The sequence below is a fragment of the Apus apus genome, chromosome 26 (assembly GCF_020740795.1).
Source record: "Apus apus isolate bApuApu2 chromosome 26, bApuApu2.pri.cur, whole genome shotgun sequence".
Classification (NCBI taxonomy): domain Eukaryota; kingdom Metazoa; phylum Chordata; class Aves; order Apodiformes; family Apodidae; genus Apus; species Apus apus.
The window spans coordinates 4,191,266-4,202,281 of NC_067307.1; the positions used below are offsets into that span (position 1 = coordinate 4,191,266).

The 11,016-nt window shown below is 69.8% G+C and overlaps 3 protein-coding genes across 3 annotated transcripts; 1 reads left to right on the plus strand and 2 right to left on the minus strand.

Moving 5' to 3' along the window:
• The first annotated feature begins 1,181 nt into the window (after nucleotides 1-1,181).
• Nucleotides 1,182-2,471, plus strand: GADD45GIP1 (GADD45G interacting protein 1). Its single transcript, XM_051640735.1, is given in 3 exon segments — nucleotides 1,182-1,583; nucleotides 2,042-2,195; nucleotides 2,197-2,471. Coding segments are annotated over 3 exon segments (690 nt in total). The 5' UTR covers nucleotides 1,182-1,251; the 3' UTR covers nucleotides 2,401-2,471.
• On the minus strand, nucleotides 2,444-6,133 carry RAD23A (RAD23 homolog A, nucleotide excision repair protein). The gene is made up of 9 exons (XM_051640700.1): nucleotides 5,968-6,133; nucleotides 5,273-5,434; nucleotides 5,012-5,196; nucleotides 4,697-4,752; nucleotides 4,258-4,385; nucleotides 4,105-4,180; nucleotides 3,592-3,722; nucleotides 3,351-3,506; nucleotides 2,444-2,943 (listed from the first exon to the last, which is right to left on the minus strand). The coding sequence occupies exons 1-9, from the start codon at nucleotides 6,037-6,039 to the stop codon at nucleotides 2,830-2,832; spliced, it is 1,080 nt and encodes a 359-aa protein (XP_051496660.1). The 5' UTR covers nucleotides 6,040-6,133; the 3' UTR covers nucleotides 2,444-2,829.
• Nucleotides 6,134-6,438: 305 nt separating this feature from the next.
• Nucleotides 6,439-9,403, minus strand: CALR (calreticulin). Its single transcript, XM_051640689.1, has 9 exons — nucleotides 9,245-9,403; nucleotides 8,176-8,277; nucleotides 7,884-8,087; nucleotides 7,713-7,807; nucleotides 7,421-7,630; nucleotides 7,228-7,341; nucleotides 7,004-7,147; nucleotides 6,819-6,911; nucleotides 6,439-6,739 (listed from the first exon to the last, which is right to left on the minus strand). The coding sequence occupies exons 1-9, from the start codon at nucleotides 9,339-9,341 to the stop codon at nucleotides 6,557-6,559; spliced, it is 1,242 nt and encodes a 413-aa protein (XP_051496649.1). The 5' UTR covers nucleotides 9,342-9,403; the 3' UTR covers nucleotides 6,439-6,556.
• Nucleotides 9,404-11,016: the final 1,613 nt, after the last annotated feature.

The window sequence follows — 11,016 nt, forward strand, 5'->3', positions numbered from 1 at the left end:
TGCCACACACAACACGCTGTGACACGCTCTGATATGCCCTGACACACCAGGACACGCCAGGACAGGCACTGTCACAACAACACAGCATTTGCTAGCGCTGGGAACACAGGTGGGACAGGGACCCAGGTGTCCAGGGGGGACCCTGGTGTCCGAGGGGGACCCAGGCATTCGGGGCTGTGCCCCCTTTACCCCTGGACATGAACAACCTGGGAGGGGGCAGTGCACCCCCCAGTCGATCCGGGGCTGTGGGATCTCGGTGGGGAAAGACAAAGGCAGGAGTGAAGGAACTGCAGAGGCCCCAAAATCACACAGAACTGCCCCAAAATGGGCCGGTTTCCAGCCCCTCCCCTTGGCTGGGTTTAGGGGGGCCCTGGGCTCACTCGGGGAGGTATCCCAGACACCTGGGTCCCCCCAGATAGTGGGGCTGGGGGCTGCAGTGGGGGTGAGGAGGCTCGAATGCCTGGGTTGTCCCCCCCCCGGGAGGCCAGAGGAACGTTTTGGGGAGATTTCAGAGGATTTTTGGCTCTGGATAGTGGCGGGTTTTCGCCGGCTGCCGAGGCCTGGAAGCCATTAGGGCCCCCCCGCCCCCCCCGGCAGCTCCAGCGAGAGCTGGGAGGGGAGGGGAGCAGACAGACCCAGGCGTCCGGGGGCCCCGGCCCCCCTGAGAGGATCGGTCCCAGCCTCCAGGTGCCCCCCACCCCTTTTTCCCGTCACCTGTCCCCTTCCCGCAGGGGACACAGCCGTCCGAGGGCACGGGGAGTGCGGGGGGCGCGGGGGACCCGGCGACGGGCAGGGAGGGGTTAATCCCGCCGAGCCCTTGGCAGCGCGCCCCGGGGTTTGGCTGCAACCGAAAACGGAGGGGGGGGTCTGGGGGGGCGGGGGAGGGGAGCTCGCGCTGTGCCAAACCCCCCCCCCGGGGAGGGGAGGCGGTTTGGGAACATCCCGCCTCCCCCTCCCGCCCCGCTTTAGGGTCCGCCCAACACCAAAGGGGTCCCCAAACCCTCCCCGGGTCCCCCCGTGTTGAACCATCCCCGACATCGGGCCCCGCCCCCGGCCCCGCCCCCCGCATCCAGACCCCGCCCCCTTCCTCGCCCCCGGGGCCCGCCCCCGCCCCTTTCCCGGCCCCGCCCCCTTCACCGCCCCCGGCCCCGCCCCCGGGGTCCGGCCCCGCCCCCGTCCCTCACCTCCCGCCAGGCTTCCGCCCGCGCCTTCCGCCACTTCCGCCTCCGTTGCTTCCGTTGCCCGCACAAGATGGCGGCGCCCTTGCGGCCGGCGCTGGCCGCGGCGCTGGGCCGGGCCCGGGTCTCAGCTCCGGTCACGGCCCCGGCGCGGCTCTACCGGGCAGCCCCGCTGCGGCGGCGAGCGGGCCCGGCCCCGGCGGACCCCGAGGACCTTCGGGCGGCGGCGCGGCGCTTCGGGCGGCTCGGGGACGCGTCGGGCGTGCCGGTCTGGCAGCTGTGGCCGGGGCCCGATCGGCTGCGGCAGCTGGAGGAGGAGGAGCGGGAGTGGGACCCGCCGCTGCGGGAGGTGGAGGCGGAGCTGGACCGGCGGGAGCGGGAGGAGGCCCGGCGGCGGGAGGAGAGGTGAGAGGGAACTGGGAACATGGGACCGGGCCGGGGGGGGCACTGGGAGAACTGGGGGTGAGCTTGGGGGGACACTAGTGGGAGTGGGAGGGTCACTGGAGGAACTGGAAGCACTGGAATCTGGTCTGGGGGTGGTCGGAGGAAACAGGGGGAACTGGGATTGGGAAGAGTGGGGGGCACTGGGAGGTGGGACTGGGAGTGGAGGAACGCTGGGAAAAATGGCAGCAGGTGTAGGGGGGCACTGGGAGGAACTGGGGTTGGGGATCTGGAGAACACGAGGGACTGGGAGAACTGGGATGGGGATCTGCAGGGATGGAACTGGGAGAACTGGGATGGGGATCTGCAGGGATGGAACTGGGAGAACTGGGATGGGGATCTGCAGGGATGGAACTGGGGGGGGTGGGACTGGGGTGACCCCTCGGGGGGGGTCCCCGTCCCACGGGCTGTCCCGCCCCCAGGCAGCAGCGGGTGGCCCGCAGCCTGGCGGCCATGCCGGCGCGGATCCAGGCCTGGCGGCAGGAGCGGGAGCGGGCGCGGGAGAAGGCGCGGCAGGACGCGGCGCGGCGGCAGCGGCTGCTGGCTGAGGCGGGGCTGGGGGGGCCCCCCCGCCCCGGGACCCCCCCCCCGCGGCGGCCCCCGGGCCCAGGAGCTGCTGCAGGACTTGGAGAAGCAGCAGCGGCGGGAGGAGAAGAAGCGGCGGCGGCAGGAGCGGGACGAGGCCCTTCGAAGCGCTTTGGCCGCTGCCGAAGCTGCTGCTGCCGCCCGGGCCCCCCCAGGGGCCCCCCCGGAGGTCCCCCCCGAGAGCCCCTCCTCCTGAGCCCCCTCCCCCAATCTCAAAACACACCCACACCACCCCGCAATGGGTTTAAAATTCTGCATTTAATCTTTTCCCCCTCCCCGGTTGTGGTTCTTCCCACTGCCCCCACCCCCCCAGGGCCGGATGGGGAAGGGAGGGGGGGAAGGGGGGAAGAAGAAAGCGGGTTGCTGAGACCCCCCCCCAGTTGGGGAGAGGCTCTGGGGGCTCCACCAATCGCTGCTGCTCGCAGGGCAGGGCAGGGCTGGAGCCCAACAAGGGTCCTGCTCCCGCCCCTCCCCGGAAGGCAGCGCCACCGCCCCAGGGGGTTGTGCAGGGCTGCGCCCCCCCCTCCTCCCCCTGCAGCGGGACCCCCCCCCCCAAGGGGGCAGCGCAGCCCCCAGGACACCCCCCACAGCAGGGGAGGTAGGTGGGGGTGCCTGGCCTGGCCCCTCAGTCGTCATCAAAGTTCTGGCTGAGCAGGAAATTGGCTGCCAGGTTCTCGTTCTTCTCGCAGGCGAAGTAGGCCTGGATCACCAGGCTCTCGGGGAAGCCCAGCGCCTTCAGCTGTGGGGAGCAGCCCCTCTGAGCCCTCCTGGCAGCCCGGGCCCCCCAGCTTCCACCCCTCCCGGGCTGTCCCTCCCTCTATCCCCATCCCCACCGAGGAGTGTTAACTCTGCTCCCTAATGATGGCTTAAAAGCAGCTCCAACTGCTCTGGTCCCTGCTCCTGCTGACTCTGAGCCCCCTGCCCACACCCCAACCCCTCTGCCTCCCACCACTGTAGGCTGTTACTCCTAGGAGATTGTTTCATACTGTCAAGTCTGGTCCCTTCTGCTGCCTGTCACCCACCTGCCCTCTCTCACATCCACAGATCAGCCACACTGTTAACTCTGGTGCCTCCTGAGAACCCCACCCTGTTAACTCAAGTCCCTGCTAATACCGAGGTCCCCCCCACGCTGCCCCCCACTCTTACCCTCTCTATGGCTTCTTTTTCCTGAGGCGTCACCTGGATGTAGTTCATCTGGGGGGACTCGTCCCCGATGGCGCCCATCTCCCCCTCCAGGTCACCCAGCTCCCCCAGGGGCTCGTTCAGCATCTGGATGAACTGCTCCTGGTGCTGGGAAATTTGCTGGGGAGGGGAGGGAATCAGGGATGGGGGGTGAGTTGTGGGGCCTGGGAGGCTCAGGAGGGTCCCGGGGTGGGGCTGGGGGTACCTGGAGCAGCTGGGGGTTCTCCTGGCCCAGCTGCTGGAGCAGGGCAGGCAGCAGGGCCGGGTTCTGCTGGATCACCTGACGCATGTTCTGGAACTGTGGCTGCTCCCGCAGGAATTCCAGCGGGTTCTCCCCTGCGGGGGGCGGGGCTAAGCCAGGCCCAAGGGGAGGGGCCTGACAAAGCCACACCCACAGGGCAGGGCCTGACCTGGACACGCCCCCCCCCCAACCTCAAGCCCCACCCAGAGACAGGACTGACCAAAACGTGAGTGGGTGGGGCCAGGAACAGCCCCACCCCCCTTGACCACACCCACAAAGGGGGCGGGGCTTCAAGGCCACCTGGTGCCTCCTGGCAGTTGCCCTCAGCACCGGGTCCCCCGGGTGGGTGGAGCCTCAAGACCACACCCTAAAGGGGCGGAGCCTCCCAGCACCACCCAAGCACCGCCCCCCCCCCCGTGGGCGTGTCCCACCGAAACCCCACCCCCGCGGGGCGTGTCCAGCGGAAGCCCCACCCACCTTCAGGCGGGGGCTGCTCCGGGGCGCGACTCTCCTGCACGGGGGGGCGCTCGGGCTCGGGGCTGCCAGGGATGCCCTGGGGGGGGGCAGGGAGAGGTCAGGGAGGGCTGGAGCCCTTCCCAGCCCCCAGCCCCCCCCGGGACCCCCACTCACCGTCAGCAGATACTCCACAGCACGGTGGGGGTTGTTGTAGCTGGCCCTGAGCGCGGCCACCACCCGCTCCCGCTCGTAGCCCATGGACATGATCTCCGTCAGCATCGTCTCGTACTCCGACCCCGTCACTGCGGCCCCGTGTCAGCACTGGGGGTCCCCTGCGACCCCCCCAGGACCACCCCCACAACCCCCCCCGTGCCCCTCCATTACCCCATAACAGAGACCCCAGACTTCCAAACCCCCAGTTCTCTGCCCCTTCCCCTCACCTCCCCCATTACCCCCCACAGTGAACCCCAAAACACCTTCCTTGTGGCCCCCCAGCTCCATCCACACCTCAGATCCCCCCGTTATCACTTCAAATCCAGGCTCCTCCCTGGACACCTGGAAGCCCCCACCCCCCAGGGAAACCTCCCCACCCCCATGTCCCCCCAGCACCCACCGAGGGTGGAGGCAGCATCGGCCGAGCGCCCAGCACTACTGGGGGGGGGAACAGAGCTGTGGGTTCAAGAGAGAGAGAAGAGGATTTACTGGGAGCTCTGGGGACACTCGGACCCCCCAAAACTCCTGGAGATCCCTCCAACACTTCCCCATCCTGTCCCAGTTCCTCCTGCTACTCCTGTCCCCAGCTCTCTTCCGTGCTTCTCTGCTGCAGCCCCCCTTAAACTCTGTTTCAGCTGTTCCTGCCCCCCCCCCAGCAGAACTAACCCCCCAACTCCTCCTCCTGGGGGGCTCTATCCCCACCCCACCCCCTTACCCTGCCGCAGGCTCCGAGAGGGTGAGAGGGGGGAGGTCCGGGGCCGGTGTCTCCTCACTGGGGGGGGCAGCAGGTGGTGGGGGGGCAGGGTCAGCGGCCGGAGGGGGCGCAGCCGGTGCCGCGGGGGGCTCTGAGGGGCCTCCAGCTCCAGCCTCGGGGGCTGCAGTGCCCAGGGCTGCCTTGGCCTGCAGGAAAGGGCTGTGAGTGGGAGCTGGGAGGGGTCTTGTGTTGGGGAGAAGTCGAGGGGGGGGGGGATCTGACCTTGGTCACCATGACAACCACGAAGTTCTTCTCGTCGATGCGGTACTCGCGGATGGGGACGTCGTCGCTCAGGATCTTCCCGGCGTAGATCAACTTCTGCCCAGCCACAGGGAAGGCCTCACTGCCCTTCTCAGCCTCGATCTTCTCCTTCAGAGCCCGCACCTGGAGGGGAGGGTGGCAGGGGGGTCAGGAACAGCCGCCCAAAAAACACGAGAGCCCCACCAAAACAACCCCCCGACATCAAGGAATCATCGTCCTGCCGGGGGATCCTGAAGCAACAGCCCCGGGGGGAGCCGGGCAGGAGCTGGTGGGGGGTTCGCTGGGTCGGGGGGATTCTCTGGGCCGCGGGGGGGGGGGATTCAGCCCCGCCCCCTCCGAAGCACAAATAGGGTCCAGGCGCCGGGCTCCTCCCGGTACGGGGCTCTGGGGGCCCCCGGGGCGCGCAGTGACCCCGTCATCCCACCCAGGAGGGGACACGAAGTCCCCGCGGCCGCGCAACCCCCCGCACGGGGCGGGGGGGGGACGACCCGTAACGGACCCACGGTGCCGTTACGGGTCCCCCCCCCGCCCGTGCCGCCGGGTCGCGCGGTCCCAAAGCGCCCCGGGCTGCCCCGCCGCGGGGCGGGGGGGGCTCCCGCGCTGCCCCCCGGGGCGAGGCCCGGCCCGGCCCCCCGCGCCGCCCCCCCCCCCCTCACCGTCTCGTGCGGCTCCATCCGGATTTTGAACGTTTGTTGCTGCAGCGTCTTCAGCGTCACGGTCACCGCCATAACGGCAGCGGCGGCGGCTCCTCCCGGCGGCCCCACAACATGCAACTCACGCCGCCGCCATCTTAGGCGCGCCGCCGCTTCCGCCACGTGACGCGCGGCCGGAACTACGTCACGGGCCAGCCCCCGCCCCCCCTCAGCCCCCCCCCCGGCGGCGCGGCCCCGCCTCTCGTCACGTGACGCGGGCGCCGCGGCGGAGCGCGGTCACGTGAGGCGCGCGGCGGCACAAAATGGCGGCGGCGGGAAGATGGCGCAGGGAGCGGAGGCGGCTGCCGGGACGAGCCTTAATTTAATAGAAACCGGATCGCGACACCCGTACAGTCACGTGCGCCTGCGGACAACCCCCCCCCCCCTTCCTCCTGACACCCCCCGCCGGTACCGGGGGCTCCTCCCCACCCCCCCCCGCCCCCTTCCTGAGTCCTGGCCGCGGGTCCCGGCCCGACCCCAGCCCCGGCCATAGAAAAGAGTCCAGGTCTCACAGAGACAAGTACGGCCCCGCTGGGGCCGGGCCGCGCCGCGCTCACAGCTCGTCCCGCGGGGCCGCCTCCGCCTCCCCGGGCTCAGCCTCGGGCTCCTCCTCATCCTCATCATCCTCCTCATCCCCCTCCTCGTCCCCCTCATCCTCCTTCTGCTGCTTCTCCTCCTCCTCCTGCTTCTTCCGCTGCTCCTCGTCCTGCTGCTCCTTCATCTTCCTCTCTGCCTCCTGCGAGGGACAAGGGGTGTCACTGCAGGTCCTGGGGATCCCCAGGAGGGTCCTGGGGTCCTCCCTGTCCCCTTCCTACCTTGGTGGCCCCCCAGGTCTCGTTCCCGATGTCCTCTGCCAGCTTCTCGTCATCCGTGATGAGGAAGTTGTCAAAGATGGTGCCAGACTTGACCTGCAGGACACGAGGAATGGTCGGGGGGGGGTTCCACGCCCCACAGAGGGGCCAAGAGTGGGTCCACACCTCAGAGGGGGGTCCCCACGCACCTGCCAGAGGTCGAGGCCGATGACCCCGAAGCTGTCGTAGGCGTAGAGGTGGGGGTCAGGGCTGTACTCAGGGTTGTCGATCTCGGGGTGCACCCACTTCCCCTTGTAGTCAGGGTTGTCTATCTGCCGGGGCCGCCACTCGCCCTGGGGGGGGGGGTCAGGATGGGTCATGGGGGGGCCTGGCCCAGCCCTTCAGACCCCTCCCCCCACAGCCCCAGCCTCACCTTGTACTCAGGGTTCTGGATGACTGGGGGCTCCCACTCCCCATCCATCTCCTCATCCCAATCCTCTGGCTTCTTGGCATCGGGATCCGGGATGTGCTCGGGCTTGTCCCAGTCCTGGGGGAAGGCGGGTGGGTCAGGGCGCTGCCACAGCCCCTGCAGAGCTCCCCAGGCCCCCCTGGAGCCCCCTCCCCACCTCGGGCTTGGTGTCCTCGGGGTCATCAATCTTGGCCCGCTCGTCCCAGTCGTCAGGCTTGCGGGCATCGGGGTCCTTGATCTTGCGGGGGGGCAGCAGGTCCCAGTCCTCCTCCAGGCTGCCCGACTCCACCCGCGCGTTGTCGATCTTCACCTCGTACGTGTTGTCGGGACGAACCACCAGCGTGTACAGGTGGGTGAACTCATCGTCCTGAGGGAGGGGGGGGTCAGAGGAGCTGGGATGCCCCTCCACGGGGCTGAGGATCCTCCCCCCACCAACACTCCCCACCCACCTTGCAGCGAATGTCCTTGTTGATCAGGACATTCTTCCCTTTGTAGTTGAAAATGACATGAACCTTCTTGGTGCCAGGGCCGCAGATGTCAGGGCCTGGGGGAAAGGACAGGAGGTGAGGAGGGGTCTCACCAACACCTTGAGGGGCTCCACAGACAGGCCAGGGACCCACCGAACATGATGTTGTACTCAGAGTCTCCGTGCATGTCCTCCTGGTTGAGGCTGGATGGGAAGAGCTTGACGTAGCCCCCGCCACAGTCGATGTTCTGCTCGTGCTTCACTGTGAACTGAACCACCAGCGTCTTGTCCCGGTTGCTGAAGGGCTCGAAGCGGGAGGAGAGGGCGTAGAACCGGGCGTCCTGGCTCGTCTGGATCCCTGCGGGAGGGGGGTGGGTTGGGGTGAGGGGTTCCCAGGCCTGGGGAAGGGTCCCAGCCCTGCCCTGCCCCCCCGGGGGCCTCCTCACCTTTGTCCTTCTCAGCATCTCCGTAGAACTTCCCGGCCGTGAGGACAAACTTCCCATAATCGGGTTTGTGCTTCGATTCCACCCACCGGCGCATCCAGGTGTCTGTGGGGAGAGGAGAGAGCTCAAGACCCTGGCCCATGGCTGGGGAGGGGTTGGTTCAGCCACCCCAGCAGCTCCCAAGACCTGTCATGTTCTGGGGGAGCCGCCTCCCTGCACCCACAACTGGGGGACGCGCACCTTGTTCCCCCCACTGCTGCTCACATCTTCAGGTTTCTTTGCTGGGGGGCTGCAGGGTCTGGGGTCCCAGGGAAGGGCAACCCCCCAGCTTGACTCCAGCCATCCCCCACAGGGAATGCCTCAGGCCCTAAGAGTCACCCCTCAGGGAGGAGAAACCCCACTGCTGACAGCCCCCATCCTCCTTGTCCTCCATGCTGGGGGGGGCCTCCCAGGACTCCCCTTCCCCAGCCCAGGGCTGACCTCCAACACCAAGTTCTCCCCAGGAACTACCCTCCAAGGGGGCCCCTCACCCCTCGCCCCCATACCTCTCCTAGAGCTCTCACCCCTTCTCTCCCACAGCTGCACCCAAGACATCCCCTCCTCAGCCCACATCCTTCATCCCCCATGACCCTCACCCTCCTCAGCCCAGGTGAGACCCCTCACACCCCCAGCTCAGGGGGGGCCTCAAGGCTCCCTCGTGCTCCCCCTCAAGATTTCCACAGCCTCCTCCACCTCAGTGCCCCACTTCCCCTGATCCCCTTCACCTGGAGGGACCCTGGAGGCCGCACCCTTGCCAGGGAGATCCGCCTCGGCCCCCTCTCACCGCGTGGGCTCCCCCTGCACCTGGGCAGAGCACCCAGGCCACCGCAGCTCCGCTCCATCTCAGGTCCCCCGTCCCCCCCTTCACCTGAGGGGACCCCGCAGACCTCGCCCCGACCGCCTCCCCCCACCCCCCCGGGGCTCCACCTCGCCACCCTGTACCACAGCAGGGACTGCAGGTCCCCACCCCCCCACCCCCACCACCTCAGGGGACCCCACGGACCCCGCAGGCCCCGCCCCGGCCCCCCCTCACCTCCATCCCCGAACTCCTCCCGGAAGAACTCGGTGGGTCCGGCCGCCGCCAGCGCCAGGAGGGCGCCGAGCAGGGCGGGGAGGCAGAGGCGGCTCATGGCGGGGGGTCCCTCCCTCACGGCCCGGTCGCTGCCCTCGCTCCCTCCGGCTGGCGGCGCCCGGCACTGCGGAGGGGGCGGCGGCGCCCGCCGCTTTTATCCGCCGGCCGCCCCTCGGCCCGCCCCCCGCGCCCGCCCATTGGCCCGCGCCCTCGCGGGGCCCGCTCCCATTGGCCGCCCGCCCGCTGCCCGGCGGCGACGGCGCCCCCGAACGTTGGCGTCCCAGATGGCCGCCTCCCATTGGCTGAGCGCGGCAGCCAATCACGAGTGACCACGCGTTCCGAGGGAGACGCCCCCCCCCCAGCTCCCGTCCTGGGGCGCGCGCCGCCGCGGTCACGTGGGCTCTTAAAGGGCCAGGCCGCGCGCGGGCCACGTGACGGGAGGGGCTTCGCCATCCCATAATAGCACCGGAACGAGGATCGGGCCCCCGGGACGGGGCGGGGGGGGGGGGACACGGGGGACACGGCAGGCGGGGCGAGGCGCCTCCCTCCCACCTCCGGGGCTGTGATGAAGTGATGATGTCACGTGGCCCGGTGACGTCAGAGCACCGGGGACCCGGGCAGGCGCGGGTTGGGGGGGGGGGGCTGCGCTAACGAGGGGCTGTTGTCAGGCTGGGGGGGCCCTGGGGCCACCGGCGCCGTGTGATGGGCCTGGGGGGCAACGGACCCGCCGCTGCACAGACCCGCCTGATGACGTCACTCCGCCGTCTCCCGACGTCAGCGCCATCACGTCACGCCCCTTCCCAAGACCCTCCCTGGTGCCCGCCACACTCAAGATGGCGGCGCCCGCACACCAAGATGGCCGCAGCCGCGCCTCACTCCGCAGTTCTGCTTCCGGGGGATGCCAGGAGCGCTTCCGGCCGCCGTGATGTCGCCGAGCGTGGCTGAGCTGCTGCTGCAGCGGCTGGACCGGGCGGCGGGGCCCGGCGGCCTCTGCAGCCTGGAAGCGGCCGCCGCGCTCGGCATCGACCACCAGACCCTCGTGGGCGCCATCAAGAGCCTCCAGGCCCTGGGGGAGGTGGGAGCGACCGGCAACCGGGACGGGCTTGGGAGGGGGCGGGACGCGGGGAGCCCCGGGGCTGGTCCCGATCCCGGTGCCAGTCCCGGTGCTGACCCGGGCAGCGGCAGCGACCGCCGTGCTGATCCTCGTGCTGATCCCGGTGCCCGTGCTGGTGCCAGTCCCAGTGCTGATCCTGGTCCCGGTGCTGATCCTGGTCCCGGTGCTGATCCTGGTGCCAGTCCCGGTTCGGATCCAGGTCCCGGTGCCCATCCTAGTGCTGATCCTGGTGCTGGTCCCAGGCCAGTTCTGGTCCCGGTGCCGATCCCGGTCCCGGTGCTGATCCCAGTCCCGGTGCTGATCCCGGTGCCGGTGCCGGTGCTGATCCCGGTCCCGGTGCTGATCCCGGTGCTGATCCCGGTCCCGGTGCTGATCCCGGTCCCGTGCAGGTGATCGAGGCGGAGCCGCGGGCCGCGCAGCGCTGGGAGCTGAGCCCGGAGGGCACGGAGGTGCTGCGGGACGGGAGCCCCGAGGTGCGGCTCTTCCGCAGCCTCCCGGCCGAGGGGCTGCCCCAGGCGGAGGCCATGGTGAGCACCGGGGGGACACCGGGGGTGGGCCCCGCGGGGGTCCCGATCCTGACAGTCCCCTCGTCCCCGCAGAAGTTGCCCGGTGGCTCATT